The sequence below is a fragment of the Aythya ferina genome (assembly GCF_964211825.1).
Source record: "Aythya ferina genome assembly, chromosome: 5".
NCBI lineage: Eukaryota > Metazoa > Chordata > Aves > Anseriformes > Anatidae > Aythya > Aythya ferina.
Genome location: NC_140301.1, coordinates 48,177,961 through 48,195,907, shown reverse-complemented (window position 1 = coordinate 48,195,907; position 17,947 = coordinate 48,177,961). Strand labels below are relative to the sequence as shown.

General features: G+C 35.6%; 1 protein-coding gene across 4 annotated transcripts in view; it reads left to right on the top strand.

Moving 5' to 3' along the window:
- Positions 1–17,947, top strand: part of TTC7B (tetratricopeptide repeat domain 7B) — a 135,990-nt gene that overhangs the window by 97,543 nt on the left and 20,500 nt on the right. For all 4 annotated transcript variants that reach the window (XM_084522757.1, XM_084522758.1, XM_084522755.1 and 1 more), the window contains 2 exons: positions 2,832–2,972; positions 9,453–9,655. In XM_084522757.1, the coding sequence (XP_084378883.1) occupies positions 2,832–2,972; positions 9,453–9,655 (344 nt within the window). The remainder of the gene's footprint in view (positions 1–2,831; positions 2,973–9,452; positions 9,656–17,947) is intronic.

The following is a 17,947-nucleotide window of genomic DNA, read 5'->3' as shown; positions in this document are numbered from 1 at the left end:
GTTCAACATCCTTAAGTTTTCCATGCTTTTAAATAAGACTGAAGTGTGAAGGATTTCAATGGCTAGAATTTCTGAACACCTCTGGGAAATATTACACCAAGTTTCTTTGTATTATGCTTAAAATTTGGTCTTCAAATTTAAACTCAAAGAAACCATTTACTTGGGATGTTTTTAGAAGCAGCCAAAATTTAGATGATATAGTGAATAATCTGTAATCTGAGTTTCTAAAACAGTTAAGTTACTTGGCTTGTGTTGAATTTTAGATTAAGGTTCATGAGGAACTTATACTACACTTTTATATCAGCTATATTAATATAATGAAAGATAAGAGGATATTTTTTTTTAGTAGCTTGGTTGAAATAGCGACACTTGAAGACTAATACTTTGTTGTATATACGTCTGTTTTTTCTTTGGAGAACTAATTGCTGAAATACCTTAAGGAATATTTTTTTTCCTAAAGGAAATAAAAGCAATTTTAATCATAGAACTGCTTGGGTTGGAAGGAACCTTAAAGATGCCCCTAGTTCAAACCCCCCTGCCATGGGCAGGGACACCTCCTACCAGACCAGGTTGTCCAGAGCCCCATCCAGCCTGGCCTTGAGCACCTCCAGAGATGGGGCAGCCACAGCTTCTCTGGGCAACCTGAGCAGTGCCTCACAGCCCTCCGAGTGAAGAATTTCCTCCTTATGTCTAATCTAAACCTATCCTCTTTTAGTTTAAAGCCATAACCCCTTGTCCTAATAAGCCACTTTAATAATAGCACTTTGTGAAATAAATCTTCTAGAAATATATATTTTTTAATTAAAAACACTATCTTTTTATTCTTCCAGAAAGTCCCGGATAGGAGTAGATTACCATAGAAAACACTCAGTATCCACCCTGTTTTAACTTGAGTGTAGGTGGTAATGCTTTCATGGCACTGCTGCTTGTAGAAATTTTATCACACTAGTTCTTTATATATAGAAATTGACGTACAACAAGTTTTAATAATATATTACCATGTACATTTTATGATTAAGTACTGGAGACTTAAAACCTAGTAGCGCACTTTCTACGTGAAATAACTCGCGGCCTGGTTAGCAGCCAGGGTCCATGCTTTAAATTATAGAAAATAGTCTTTTTTTAATTCTAAATGGGATAGTTCCTTTTCAGAAGGAAGGGATTAGATGAAATCCTGTGTGTCAGTGAATTGCACCTTAGAATTTCTGCTGGAGAGCTGAGGAGGTTCTTTGCTGTTACTTGCACTGGAAGTGTAACAAGTGACAGGCTGCAGTGACGTGCATTTACAGAAAGGGAGGTCAGGCAAGGTTACTGGTGACTAGAGCTTATTTGTGATACCGTTTGCTGGTAATTTTCTGCAAAAAATGCTTCTTGCTTAGACTTCTTTTTTACTTTTCATTGGAAGTCTTAAAGATACACAGAAACTTGAGTGACTGTTCAGCTCTGATGCAGGCTGAAGTGTATGCTCTTTCTTCAACCAGCAGAGGAAAGCAAACTCCATAGCCAGCGGCCATTTCAGAACCTTAGGGCAATTCCTTGTTCAAAATGACCTAAGAAATGCTGATGACAAAGTCCTGTGCTGCTTTTCCTCTGTTTCTATCAGTTCAGGGAAACGTGCTGCTCGCTTTCAGACAAACTTCCTCTTCCACTGGTCTGTGTAGTAGGAATTCCTTCTACATTTCTAGTCTGCTGATTTATCTTGTCATACTTAAGAACGCGTGTTTTGTATGAGAAACCCCTTCTCATTAAAAATCTTAGAAAATCTCTGAGATTGAGAGTGAAGGTTTTATTTATTGCTTAACTGTTAATGATGAACTTGTGGGATATGGTTCAACCTGTCTGGGACTCAATACTTTCTTCTAAGGTACCTGCTGTTGTTGGCCATTACAGTGTGGAGCTGGGCTTAGGATACATCTGATCCAATATGAAATATTTTACTTCCATTATTTATTAATCAGACATGGTCAGAATGAGATTTTGTAATTTGTAATTATAAATACAACAAGAGGTACATTGAAGCTTAGATGACCAAGAGTGTCTATTAAAATATAAGTAGTCTTGATTTAAAAAATAAGTAAATCAAGACTAAAGACACTGTCAGTAACCTGAATATGCAAAGTACAGTTGTCATTAGGTATTCTCTTGTCATAGAAGCTTTTTCACATCTGGTAGTTTGAAAAAGGTAGTATTTGCTCATGATATTCTAATCTCACTCGTAAATGCTTAATATGAAGAGAATTATTCAAGGCAACTTTGGGATTGTTCTTCATGCAATAGATTTTTTTTCCACAAGGCATTTTAATTCAGCCTTCTTGATTAGCTAAGGTTTACATTCAATGCAGTTTAACTGTGTATCTGTAATGGGATCATGTTGTATATTTTAGCTCTTTTTTAAAAACGCTATTATTAGTCTTAAAATAGTCATCTAATTGCACTCTGTGGAAAGACATAGCAATTACTAACATCAAAGTGCATGCAGCAAACTGAAGATTACAGTGTACGACACCATCACAAACCTTTTTTTGGATCGTATGTTTGCCACACAAGATGTCGAGTTTAACAGAGTATTCATAGCAGCAATCCAAAAATGTATCATGTACAGTTTCCAGTGTTCAGTGTAGTTTTAGTATAGAGACTTTCAGACCAGTATACAAGTTTCTGTAACAGGGAAAATTAATCTGACATTTAAAAAAAAACGGTATGTTTAAGTTAAATCTAGAGGAGTTTTAGGTAAAATTTGTTAAGAAAAGGCTTATGACTAACTGTTTTATGCAATAAGTATGTCCTTTATTCTTTTTCTGATTAGTATTTTTTTTTAATTACTTGTACAGGTTCAGTCCACGCGACGTCAATAGCAGCTTCTAGAGTAGAACAAGCGCTGTCTGAAGTTGCTTCATCTCTGCAAAGCAGTGCCCCTAAACAAGGTCCCCTGCATCCTTGGATGACTCTAGCTCAAATATGGCTTCATGCAGGTACTGTGAAAGTAAAATATTTCTTGTTCTCTGCCATCCCTTTTATTGCTAGCTTACAGACTTGCAAAAATCTGTTTTAGATTTCAGGAGCTGTTATCACATACCTGAAGATAAACTCAAAATTTATCATTTTGCTTCATTAAAAAAAAAAATTGATATTGTCTTAATCTAGGAAATGATGATGTGGATCATTTCTGCTATTTCATTGTCTACCAGGATTGCATTTTCTTGTCAGAAGATCAAACTTAAATATTATGAAAGCCATTATTCATATTAAGAACATATTGCATACATTCTTAAGAAATATTTACTTTTTTTTTTTTTTTTTTTTTTTTAACTTCTCTTTAAAATGTTGACAACAAATCTTAACACCAAATGCATGTAAGTTTTTCATAATGACATAGAATGTATGATAGCTTGCTGGAAAAAAAAGTATTGGTGAGTTTTTCCCATAACTTTGAAATAGGGGTATGTATTTAAAATGCACTCCTTTTACATACGAATGGGGACACATGTTTCTGTGGTCTTCTTCCTGTATTTCTATTACGTATAAAATTTCTGTTGTGGATAAAAAATAGCTAAAGCTACTCCTATTGTTTGGTAATACCCATTTGACTGATAAAGGTACGTGTACAAAACAGTACCGTACACACAGTATGCATGATTCCTTCCTTCTTGATGAAAACTGGGTTTTTGTGAGTGCCCCTTGTAGAAAGGCTGTTTGAAAACCAAAGATAATTTGTGGTAAAGAAAGAAATGTAGTTGGCCCAAAGTCTCATCTCATCAACTTAGTCTCTGAAGTATCTTGAATTTTGTAGTATTTGAAAATGTAGTTACCTTGATTCTATTGGGTGGAAGATGATGTTTGTAAGGATTTTCAGTGGTGTTGCTGGAACTAGAAAAGCTTTATTATTGAGAATAATTAACTCTGCACAGAAAAAAAAATAAAAAAGGTAGTGATGAGCTGTTTAGCTCTTTTCCACCTAGCTTCACTGATGTGAAACACCCAGTATCATTTTTCTAAATGCGGAGTGATCTTGAGTGGATTTAGTAATTCTTATGCTACTTCCAGCCTCAAGCTAAATGCTAAGTCAGTATCACAAGTGACAGTCCTACAAAATCTTAATCAGAAAATGATGATCCAGTGTATTTTTACAGTTATAAATGTATCCTTTAAAATAATACTTGCATCAGAAAGGCGTTACTTAGAAATCAATTAGCAATTGTTCTGCCTTTGTCTGCTCTCAGGCCTGAACATTTTTCAGTGACATAACTGTTTTTCATTATACTCAGCCTATATTGTATAGACACGATCAATTTGTGTTTATTCTATATGGTAACCTTGTGTAAATTTTTCCCAAGACACATTTCATGTAGTGTATGTGTTACAAAGCTGTCATTTGGAAAGAGCTGTATCTTATTTTTTCAAGGTGTTGGAGTTCAAATCACCAAGGAATTACTGTTACTAGGAAATCTTGTTGTTTATAATCCACATTCAGAGCTGTATTTCTTAGCATTTTAATTTACCTGTTTTGCATTAACAGTTCTGTTGTGTGAAGGCCATTATGGAACAATGGCTCTCGGATACTAATTTATGTTTCAGAGGGGGGAAAAAAACAACAGGAGATGGAAAAGAACAATGATGGTGATTGATAACTGATCTCATGTGGGGGTGGGAAGGTTCTTCTACAACAACAGAGAGGAGAACAAAGCAAGGCTCACCAAAGCATGGTGCAGTCACCTGCCTTGCAACATGGTATCACTGACTGTAAATATTTATAAACCATCACAGATGGCCATTTACAGAAACTCCTAGCATCTGCAATGCTGTAATTTCTCATCTTTCTGTGACAGTTTATTCTGTCCATGCAAGTGGCTGCTACTGTTTTCTCCACAAAGGAGCAGTCCAGACACTCTTCTCTGAGTCCTTTGTAGTCCACAACTTGCATCCACCTCAGTCTTCCGCTGCTGCACTCTGCTGCACACTCTACTTTCACCTCTTAACGATTTCTGTGTGAGCACTGCCTGCAGGCCATGTTCTTGTCCCAGCAGGAGGAAGCATGTGGGAACTGGGAAAGAAGTGGTGTGGAGAGCAAACTAAAATGTTAAAGATCCAGGGGAAGAACATGACATATAAAGAGTGCCCTGACACTTTGTGTAATGGGGAGCTTTGTGTAATGGGGAGCAATGAAAGAAATACAACAAGAGATGAGAGATGGCTGCTGTCAATCTTCAGAGAAAGTACAGCAATGTGAAGCTTACTTCCTCTCCTTTTTTTGTATGTTTCTGTTTGTAATACTTTGGGCTGGTAACTTGTGCTGCACTTAAGTGTTCAGGCATCCTGTTCTAACTGTTCAGCTACCTGTCCTGCTACAGGAAATGCCCTGAGCTTTGAAAAAGGTTTTTTTTGTTTGCTTGTTTGTTTGTGTTTTTTTTTTTTTTTTTTTTCCCCTTTAGGAATATTCCAAATTAACATTTACTCTATGAAATATGATACAAAACAGATATAAAGGTATTTTTATCAATACGTATGAGATACTCGCATAGAAAACAGCCATGAAATTACTTAACATGTAACTTGCAGCATGTTCTTTAAATAAAAATGAAGGCTTACCATTGGGAAATTGCTTCCTTTTTGAGACTCGTGCCACATTAACTGTTTGACCCTCTGTATGGTTGTGCAGTGTATTACTACTTAGAGGGGGAAAAGAAATATGTATCTTTAATGTGCTTTAAACATTAAAATACAAAAATTGAGAATGTTAGATTATAGAAGCATGAAGAAATTATGAGAATAAATGCTTAATATATGCTAAATTTAGTGGAATTTATTTACCCAAATTAATACATATCATGTGGGAAGTATAGAAAATATTTTTTCTTTATTAATATACACTGTCATTACAGGTATCATTAGAGTAAATGAGTGTGGCATTCAGTCTAAAGAATTTGACTTTTTAGACCGTAATTTTAATTTTTCATCTTGTTTACTAATGAACTCTTCCAGCCTTTTATTTGTAAAATGTAAAGATGGGAAGTCAGGCTTATTTTAAATATAGAAAACAAACAAACAAACAAACAAACAAAACTCTTTTGTGATTAGTACATCCCCCAGTGATGCTATTAAAAAACAAATCCATCCTTAAATGATCAGTGGCTGTGATGGTCACTTGACACATACCTCAAAACTGGACTCTGTTTTGCTAGTCATAGCTACTGCTATAGAGTTTGACTGAAAAGTGGATTGATTTGACAATAAAATACAAGCACAAGCACAGAAGGGTTTGAGCTGGGGTGTTTTCTGAGTGGAGACACTGAGAAGTGAACACCAGCCTTGGCACTTGGTTTCTCATCGAACTGATGGCCCTCTCTGAAATTTTCCAACAGTCATCTGGTATTTGTCAGTTTTCTATAACTACTGTCCTTGAATTTACCGCGTTGGAATTTAACTTTCTTTTTTTTTTTTTTTCCTGAGTTTGAAGTAATTTATATTTTAATCAAATTTAGTTTTGCTCTAAGGCAGTACTTTTTTAAGGCATGTCCTTTGCCTTGAATATATCAGATGAAATTATCTCAGAATGAACAGCTCTTCTCCAATTTCAGAAATTTCTTGAATTAACTCTTATGCTTACCATCTAGCCAGAAGTTCCCCGTTCTATTAAATCTTCCATAGTTTTTCCAAACTTCTCTAGAATTAAGATATTGTCTAGAAAAAGTACACCGTATATAGCATAATTTCAAGTACCTTTATACAGAAAAGAATTAATTGTTCATTTACCTTTTAGAAAGGACCATTAATAACTGTCAAATTACTCTGCCACAATTAATAAGCAAAATCTAATATTTATTACAGTAAAGCAAGTGTACCTTTATAAATAGTGTTGTAACCTCTAATGGCTACTGTTAAAAACCCAAATTGCTACCATACTTGCATCCCCTCAAGGAGTACAGAATTTCAACTGCGGCCTGTTAAATTAGTCAAACTGTGCATATTCTTCAGTCTAGAATTACTGTGGTAGCAGATAAAAATTACTTGAGTAAGTGATTAATTTCTGCATGTTATTTGCTGATTTTTATAGCTTTTAGTTAATACCTTTTACAGCCTGATCTAGTAGGTAGGTCTTTATGTATGCATCATGATATGCTTCTGCTTCCTTCTACTTAGGTTACAGTTGAAAGCATCAGTTTAGTATGAGTACATTTCATAAATGTACTAGCCTCTCAGGATGGTGTTGAATAGGTGTTGTTTGTTTTTTTTTTTGTTTTTTTTTCCTGTCTTCAATCACTGACAAGCTGGATAAATGATACTTTTCCTGACTGTTTTTTAAACAACTTTGGAATGTCTATTTTAAAATGTTTCAAGTCTGATGATGCTGGAGAAGAAACAATAAAACAAGGAGAGCTCAAATGGTTAGCACTAAAATAATACAGTGTATTTTATTCTCTCCAAAATCTTGTTTCTCTCATAGTAATACTGACCGTGTAGATTTCAGAAAAGCACTCAAAAATGAAGTACCTAAAGCTTTCCCAAAATATTTTACGGGTTAAAGCAAACAAACAAAACCAAAGCAAACAAAAACAAACAAACAAAAAACACTGAACTCCTAGTACAACTCACATTTTCTTCTGCATGCCTGGCTCTAAAGCTCTGGCTAAAACTTCCTTTTTTTTTTTTTTTTGAGTCTACCAACAGTAGAAAAGTAGAATTCTAGAAGTACTTAATTTCTTCCAACTTTATGTTTTGATTTCAAAATTTTATACCTTTACTATTTACCAGGCTTGCTATTCTTCAGTTATATATTGCTATCTCTGAGTAGGTGAGGTTATTCTGTTGCTGGATCTGTAATTTTATGTGTTAGTTCTTCAGAGAGGGTGAGATTTTTCTATCAAAAAGCATTTTATTAGCTTGCTTGTGAAAATATACTGCATTAATCTGTATGTCCTCATGAGCATACTATTTATGCTAGGTGGAATGTGTTCTGTGAAGTCACTGAGTCATCCAAGCAGCAAAAAAAGAATGTTCATCTGGTAAAAATGTTTCATCTCCCATCAGTAGGATCAGGTCTCAAAAGGGGGAAAAAAAAAGTCATGATTATGAATATTAAATAATAACAAGGTGTATATTTATATATATATACACTAATAATAGCAAGAAATATAAGTAGGTTAAGATTTACATACTCTGGTGTACTGAAGTTGGCTGGTTATAGATATTATCAAGACTGCTTGATATGATTATCTCTTAGGAAAGCTCTTTTAAAGGCACTCAACATGGATCCCGTTCAGAGTTTAGGTACAATTCAAAATCCACTGCTCTGGTGTGAGATCCTTATCTCAGAGCCTTTTAAGCAAGGTGGGTGCTCTGTACTCAACAATGAGAGAAGCATGACCTGAAGAGGGGTAGGTTGCTTTGCTGTTCTGATGAAGCATTTTGATTTAAACCTTAATCTTTAAGACTTCTTTTTGTGCAGTGTGATCCAATAGAATGCAATTATACAATTTTAAGGCTCAATTTTTCTGGGATCTATACTAAGGTAAAAGAAATGTACACCTCAACCCAGAAACTACAGTATCCTTTTCCTTGCATTTAATCTCTTTACTCCTCTCCTCCCACTCTTTTAGCAAGAGATTATCGTAATTCAGCAGGGTAGTGAAATGTGCAGTGTTGAAGAGTGCTGTAAGAGCTGCTTGAAGGCAAATACTTTTTCCATTGTTAGTTGTTAATTACTTACTGAATTAACCTTTTTTTTTTTTTTTTTTTTTTTTTTTTTTTTTTTCCTGTAGTCAGTGTGATTTAGACAGTTTTCAGGCTACTCAATGCTTTCATGAGAACTGATTGTACCTTTTTTTAAAGCTACAAAATTAAATGTTCTTAGATGGCTTCTGGAGGATGTCTTAGAAAATTAAAACTTGGCGATATGAACCAAGTTCTGTCAAATCAGAGTGTTGAAGAAGCATTTCACATGTTCTGAAAACTTAACTAGGAAACATTTCTCATCAACTACGTTGTATTTTTTTAAAAAAGGATTTTGCTTTGAAACAGGAAACTTTGAACCAGACTTGACATGTAACCATTGGTAATTGGTAATTGGAGGAATTGCTACTTCTTGCTGAGTGATGTACAGAAGCAGAAAAGTCTGTAATTAGTTCTTACCTACTGTAAGGATCTCTGCTGCTTTGTGTTGGGCTTGCTGTTCTTAAATAGCACTGGAATACTCATGTTTAAAAATAAGATAAAACATCACAGACGTTGGTTAAAAATAACGAGAGAGTTTAAAAGAAACTGTAAAGAGTTTTCTGCTGTTTAAAGCAGCCATTTAAAATAATTTATGCAATAGTTTCTCCTAAGCTGTAACGTTTCTTGAGGAAAATGACCTTTACCTGGATTGAAACAATATGCAAACACAGAGAGCTTGTTAAAACATCTGCTCATGGTACAATGATACAGGATTCATTGGTTCTCACTCTTTCCTTCCACAGCTGAAGTGTACATAGGGATTGGGAAGCCTGCTGAGGCCACAGCGTGTACCCAGGAAGCAGCTAATCTCTTTCCGATGTCACACTATGTTCTCTACATGAGAGGTCAGGTGGCTGAACTTCGTGGAAATATTGATGAAGCCAAACGCTGGTATGAAGAGGCCTTATCTATTAGTCCTACACATGTGAAAAGCATGCAGAGGCTGGTAAGTCTTGAGTCCATGTTAATGAATTATTTCATTGCAATTTGTGGTACTGGATTCTGCAATCTTAAAGAACTTGTATGGCTGCTCCATAGCTTATGAGTTTTAGATTTCTCTTGGATCCATTTTCTTATTAGCAAGGTACATTTGAAAACAATCTTTTGTGGCTTTTTATTCTCTTCTCTGCCTGTTGGGCATGAAAAGGATCTGGAGGCAATAAGTATTTCAATCCTAACAGAATTCAGGAAAAGAATTTATTCGCATCTGCCTAATACTCAGAGCCATTGGGAAATAAAGGTGGATCGTGGCAGGAGAAGAGTTAGATACCGTAGTCTAGATGAAATATCAGTCATTCTAATAACTAATTCCTGACTGAAAGCGGAATTCTGCACATTGATTAATTACATGTTAATACCTATTAATTAATGCTATGTGTTTTCTTTGATTTTTGGAAGACAGATAATCAGTTTTGCCCTCGAAGAAATGTGGAGCTCTAATAACAAAGGTGCCTTCCCCAGTAAATAAATGTATACATATTTTTATATAATTATACACACACACATATTTTATATATACTGTCCTTACTATATTGGAAAATTTCTTTCTCATTCTGGTGTTCTTTTCTTTAGGATAGAGCAAAGTAGAACAGCAGCAGTCAGCTTCTTCTGCCCAACCTTTTTGTTTAGTAGGATAAGCTGGTTTCTGCCTAGGTGCTTATGAATTATTCAGAGAGATTTCTTGTGCATCCCTGAGGGAAACATGAGACAAAAGATCAGACAGGAAGACAGCACAAGAAAAGTTTTTTGTTTCACCTTTTCAGCATTTCAAGATATTTGAGCCTACTGACAAATGCTGAAAGGTTAATTTTTCTGAAGAAAGCTGGCAGTCAACCAGTGCAGTTCAGTGAAAATGAAGGCTTATGTTTTTCTGGGTTTCTTTTGCTCCTCCTCCCCTTAATAAATAGTCTGTAAACACCCAATTCTCTTCAGAATAACTGAGAAATGAGCTAATATGAGAGTCCTGAGAGATGAAAAATACTGCGTTTCCAGTCTGGATTCTATGTTTATGACCTTTTCAGTTTGAGATGGCTGTGTGGAAGCTGGAAGAAATCCATTTCATTGGATTGGCCAGTCTTTTCTAAGCATTCTCATAATTTAAAATTTTGCTTTTAAGAATCTTTCTCAATTTCTCTAGAACTTTTTCTGTATTAAGTTATTATTTTAAATATATGCTGAAAGACTTATGCTGCTTAAATACAAACATTGGAGATGAACACTATTAAAAATACTAGTCAGTGTAATTTGATAAAGGGAAAAGTACAGGAATTTGTATTCATCTCATCTTTTGACAATTGCAAAAATATTTTTAGGAGCATGTTTACAGTGTTTACTCTTGTTTGTGAGTCTAGATGAGTACCTGTACATCTCAACACTTTGATTTTGTCTATTCACCTATTTATAATAAAAAGATGTAATCTTACTAGCAGGCAAGCTATAGTAGCAGTGCTGTGGAGGTACTAGACTCTAAAATAACAGCTGAAACTTTAACTTAGGATTCTGAATACAACTATTATAAGATGACCATCAGTTTAGGAATCATAGTTCTGTGGAAAAAGAAATGTGTATTTTATATGATTAATTAGATATTTTAAAATGATTTGATATGGCTTTCTAGTAATGCTTAAAAAGCAAAATAAAATGCTACTGTTTCAGCATGCTGCTTTAAAGCTTATTTTTATTTAATAAGCTTTGTTGAATTTGTTTTGTTGTTTTCTGTTGTTTGGTCTGTCTCTTTTTTTTTTTTGGCAAATATCAAACATAAGTCACAATAAGTTTATTTATAAAATTCAACAAGAAGGAAATAAGATGTAAGGATGACACAAATTCTAACTTGTAACATACGTATCCGTCCTGATGTCTTCAAATCAAATACTGGAAATAGCGAAACTTGAAATGAATTTTTATTTATTTTTTTTCTTTTAATTTCAATTTTAGAATGAGTAACATTTGTAGCTCAGTCTAATTTGAAGTTAAAATTTCCCGGTGTTAATGTGGATCTTGATTTGAGATGCTGTGTGTAGCTGCACAGAGAAGAACAATAACAGCTTGTTGCTAATAGGTATGATTTCTCTTTTGTAATCTCTTTTTAAAGATATGTCATTCTGCTAAGAAGGCTGATAATTTAACATCCAAAGATTATTTTAAATTTTGAATCTTTACTGTCTTTCAGTACAACTTTTTTTGACCAAAACTCTGTTTACTACTTACTCCCAAACATAGTCTGCTGAAAAAGCTCCATCATAAAGTGCTAGAAGGATGTTTTAATTGATATAATCTCATTTGCGGAATATAGCAATTTTCCTACAGCATAGTATTCTAATTCTGACTAGATTAATCCTTCTGCAAGATGAGAGTTAAGTGCTGGTTTCTCCATCCCTCCCAACATGCCCCCAAAGAACTGAGCAATCTCAGTTGTCACCTGAAAACATGAATACGCATAGGTTCTTAGAATTGGTCAATGTTTGTCACATAAATAAAGCTGTTTACTAGTTTGTTAAGGATAGTTTGTTGGTTTGTGTGTTTTTGTTTTTTTTTTTTTTAGTTTTATGATTAGCTTGGCTTATTGGCTACTGTCTTTTACGTCCCTTAATAGCATTTCAAAAATTGTTATCAGTGCTTTGCAATTTCAGAAGTTTGACTTAATTCAGGGAATTTCAGGAGTTATTAATCTATAGCCTACATAAAATATCTTGAATTGTTTCTTTTTTTTTTAAAAAAAAAAAAAAAAAGTAAGATTATCTTATAAGAGATCACATTGCCTGTAAAAAATAAAATACTGTCCGTCAATTAGAAACAAGCCTCTAGGAAAAGAGGGAAGTACCTGGAGTAGAAATAAGAATTACTGGAATAAAGAAAAACTGGAGAACTGAGCAACGGTGTGAAAATTGGAGCAGTTAAGAGTGGTGTAAAATGTCTGCTCACCAAGAAAACAGTAATGATAAATGAGAGGGTTTGGTAGGAGAGGTTAACTCCTGCTAATATTTGCCTTGTTAGTGAAATGCCTAAAACAGCATCACATGAAATATTGGGTATGTGATCCAAGAATAAAGGAAAATCTATTTAGCTGTATTCCATCCTTGTTCACTCAAACTTCTTGGGAAACTGGACCGATTGTGGTTACATTACATTACATAAAGTGTGAGAGATTCTATCAGAAACCTGACTGCAGAGGGCAGTGTGTTTGTGTTCATGCTCCTATTTCAGTCCCTTCGAAACTGTGTTTCTAGTTCAATCAATTGAATAACAGCAATAAGTTCCTTCAAAGAGAAGTGTTAAAATTCTCTTGAGTTGCTTCTGCATCTGAATTATTCCCAATGCAGTTAATGTTTAGATCCGTACGTTCATTCGCTGTATTCTGTTAAACAGTTTTCATTTTTAGATTTACCTTGTTCTCAGTTCCAATTTTCTACCATTTGTCATTAATTGAAATTTTCTCCAAGCCTGGGGTTTTACCATCTTGCTATTGAACTAGATCTAACTCTTGCAAGATGTCAACACTGAAGCAGTAGCATGTCGATACCAATTAGCGTACTTCACAGAGTGTAGCAGCAATGCATTTGAACAAATGCAGCCTCCCTTCTTGTTTTTAGGGGTTGTATAATGAATGTGCTCTGGGAAAACAATGCAAAGTTGCATTCCAAAGATTTGAAATACTTATGTTTGTGTTCTGGGTTTCAAACCACTTTTTATCTAATCCACTGAAATTTGAAATGTTATGTTTAATGATAAAATTGAAAAATGATGTTTCACACTTCTGTTGAATGTCGCATGTACTTGGTTGTCACCTGCCCGATTTTGGCCAGAATGGATTTCTTTGAACAACTTTCTCTATTCTCCCTGCTCTTTATCATCACCTCCAGATTTCTGCATTACTGCTGCCTTCCTGCTTTTGTCATTGTTTTCCTCCCTTGTGAAAAAAGAATAAACAGTCTTTTATCTCCTACAGTCAGAGTGCTGTTGTGGAAAGTCGCCCTTACTGATGACGTCTGAAAAGTCCTGAAACAGGCCATCATTCAGTAATGCCTGAAAAGGCAATGAATATTTCAACTCATTGTCCAGGAAACAAATCTACATATTCTCTCTCAGGCTGAAAAATCCTTAGCTAAATGCAGCTTTTACGTGAAATAGTTTCTCTGGCATCTGAATATCATTATAATCCTAGAAGACTCTAGTATTTTTTTTAATATTAAGTAATTCATTATAATACTTGTCAGTTAATCCTATTAGTAGCTTAGCTTCTAAGAGCATAAAACTGAAACAGAAAGGGTGAAATTACTTGTCCAAAATTACTCAAGCAGAAATAAGTTTTCAAAAATCGTTATCTTAAATAATTACATTTTCCACTCCACACTGTTAGATATCTGTTAAAGATTTCTGTAATTATATGTAAGTCAGATCTCTTAAAGCTTCTTTAGACTAACTACATGTACCTTACCTCTCATTTACAAGTATATTGTTTTTAATTTCTACCTATATTCATTTTCCAATCCAAAAAATACTTTGCCAGAAAGAAGCCGAGCAGCAGGTATGGATAGTATATGTTTGTGAGTCTGTGTTGACTGAAAGAAAGGAAAAGCTGAGAAGATGGTAGAGATGTGAGTTCAGACCCTATCTGAATGGATCAGGGGAACTCAAGAACAGAAAAACTGAACGCTATCACCCAAATTAACTTTTTTTTTCTTCCCTTCAGTGAGGCAGTATTCTCTAGTATTTATTCTTCCTTTCCTAACAAGGACCTCATTTGGGAAATGTTCACTCAGTCATTTGATTTTCAATGTAAGGCTATTATATTATAAAAATTGTTGGGTTAGACCACATAGACTTGTCCCAAGGACATTATACTGATCCCTGTGGGTGTTTTGTGTTGTAACTGATTACTGTAGAGCTAAATGCTAATGGTAAATCTTAGTGTTCATTTGATTTGCTTTTCAGCTGCATCCTTATGCACGTAGTGTTTGAAGAATTAAGAAATAATGGCAATCAGTTGTTAGATTTGTTAGTAAAATACTGTGGGTTTGCCATCCAAAATGTCTGTGCTCATCCTGGGAACTGTTGTCCTGAAAGTGGTGCTTCAAGGCTGATAAAACATACACGTAGGTCTTGATTCATAAAAGACAACAGAACTTTCTTTTCACCTTACCTGGTGTTAACTCCAGATGGTTTACAGCAGCTGTAGCAGGAGTTGGATATTCCAACAAGAAAATACCTCCACACTTAGATGCTTTTCACCATCTGAGAGTGAGCTCTGTAAGGGCTTTTCATCAAGTTCCAACTTGAGAGGTGTCTGTGCTGTCCTCAGCTGACAGCCATTTAAAGAGGAATACTGCACTTGGCTTGAATCAGTTGTTTAGTTTAGACAACCTGAAGATGCAAAGATAATGTAATTTTGTACAGCATGCACTGTTGTACTGAAAGAACTGGAGTAAGATGGGCCATATAGTATTTATGGAAATCTAGTAGAAATTGGTAAGGGTTAATTAACACTCTGTAAATCTTTAAGTGTTTTTTAGATCTATTTTTAATGAACTTTCCCAAGATTTTTATTTCAAAGGTGGTTTCTTCCTGAATTAAAAAGTGGTTATCTTTCTCTTTTTAGTTTCTCTCCCTCTCTATCCCCCCTGTCTTTCCTTATTTTTCTTACAGTAGAGATTTTTGCCTGGTACACTCAGCTGTAGCTTTTTCTTTTTGTCTGTTTTCATGTTATCTCTGTGGTAGATTTTTCCATGTTTTATCAATTCAGACACAGCTTACCAGAGGCCGTTTTATCATTTGTATTTGTTCCCATTTTTAACAAACGGAAAAATAATTAGTGGTACACCCTGGCAGGAGTAAGGGATGCTTTGGCTAGAGTAGCTCCTCTTTAGTTGGCAGGTCACGAATCATTCCAGTGTTTTTGTTGCATTGTGTGAAACTGATAAAATTCCACCCATCAGATAACTCATCACAATTTGCTGTTGCAGGAGGTCTGTCTACAGTGTGCAGTATCACTCCAGAGTTGCTTCTCTCCACTTGGTAGATTTTGAGGTTTGTTTTCAATTTTCAGAATACAAGCAGCAGGACGTTGTTGATGTCCAGTGCAATTTACTCTTTCTTCCATGCCTTTTGCTGCATTACTGATAACATAAAAGAGGATGGAGGTAGGGGAAAAGCAATACAGATTTTTACATGTGGAAAAATACTACCGAGCAAGACTAGTGTAATAGAATGAAAATATCAGTAGTCTCTAGTAATTCAGGAGCCCTTATGTCAGTGAGGTGCTAATAGTTGCTCTTGATATTTAAGTTTTTCCTGGTTAAACAAAGAATAAAATGGAAACAAGTGGATGTCTGGAAGAATTTTGAAAATGTGTGCTTTACCCTACTATTCTCTAGTCTGTTACATCCTTTTTCACGTGTACTTGATAGTCCCTTTTTGCACAGACCTCAGAAATACAGTTTTCATTTTTTGTGTATGTAATTACCTTTTGATATGAGAACTGCTTTGCAAAACACTTTCTAAATTAGGTCATTCTGCTGAAGAATGTGCTGGGCTAATTATGATTATTTTGCTTCCCTGGGCATTTTTGTGCTTATTGAATTTATTAAAATACTACTTTATAGCTGGAGCTAAGAACTTGCCCAGCAAGTTGGCTGAATATGAGCCAGCAGTGTGCTCAGGTGGCCAAGAAGGCCAACGGCATCCTGGCTTGTATCAGGAACAGTGTGACCAGCAGGGCTAGGGAGGTGATCGTCCCCCTGTACTCAGCTCTGGTGAGGCCGCACCTCGAGTACTGTGTTCAGTTTTGGGCCCCTCGCTACAAGAAGGACATCGAGGTGCTTGAGCGGGTGCAGAGAAGGGCGACGAAGCTGGTGAGGGGCCTGGAGAACAAGTCCTACGAGGAGCAGCTGAGGGAGCTGGGCTTGTTCAGCCTGGAGAAGAGGAGGCTCAGGGGTGACCTTATCGCTCTTTTTAGGTACCTCAAGGGAGGCTGTAGCGAGGTGGGGGTTGGCCTGTTCTCCCACGTGCCTGGTGACAGGACGAGGGGGAATGGGCTTAAGTTGAGCCAGGGGAGTTTTAGGTTAGATGTTAGGAAGAACTTCTTCACTGAAAGGGTTGTTAGACATTGGAACAGGCTGCCCAGGGAAGTGGTGGAAGTCTTCAAAAGACGTTTAGATGTAGAGCTTAGGGATATGGTTTAGTGGGGACTGTTAGCGTTAGGTCAGAGGTTGGACTCGATGATCTTGAGGTCTCTTCCAACCTAGAAATTCTGTGAAGAAGCTGTGTGGCACCTGGTATGCATCGCTGTCTTCCCTGTAGTCTCGAAGGGCTTTTGCTTCTAGGCAACATCTGGCACCTAATAATCAAATTTCGTATAATTAATACGTCATATTGCCCCCAAAATAAAACCCCCAGAGGATATGGGACAGCGTGGAGACAGCAGCTCTCCTTAACTTTAAAAAGAGAATGAAAAGGATATTATTTTCTTTTTTCCTGAGAAAGGTTGTTGAAGAATTTTTTAGGTAAGAACTCATCAACTACAGGCAAACATTTGAAACATGAAGTCATTTACCCGTGTTCTTTTCTTTTTTAATGTGCCATGTAACTTTGAATACTAGTGAAGTACAATTAAATGCTACCACAAACAGCAACCAGAATGAGACAAAACACTTGAGGTGTATTTTCAAATACCAAGCATAGTTGGTAAATGCGTATGAGGAGCTTGCAGCGCTGAAGCCAAGTACCTGGGACCTAGCTCTTTAGCCAAGTCTCTTACAGTAAAGTATTACTGTCAAGTTGCACAGGAGTTACCAGTGCGTGCATTCGGCTATAAATCTTCTGCAGTTCTCAGGTGCGTTTCCAGTGGGCGGATGAAATTATCTTTTGCTTTTTGCTTTACATCCGTCTCAGAGTCTTGGCTTGTTTTGCAATAAGCCATAGTCAAGACAAACTTCACGTAAGTCCAGAAGTTACCCAATCAATTATAATTGATTAAAAAAATAATCAATTATTAATTAATCAATTATTAATCAATTAAAAAAAAATCATTTTGTTCTGACTGGGAGCTAAAACTACATGTTTGTAAAAATGGTGCTTTATTTCATCCTCATCAAGCAGAAACTGGCCTACCTCAGTAAAAATAAAAATGAAAAAAATAGAGATCTGGAAGCAACTGTCCCTCAACCTTTATTTATTTATTTATTTATTGCCAGGGTTATGTCAAGCAGCTGCATTGCACAGATAAGTTGTCTACACTGGT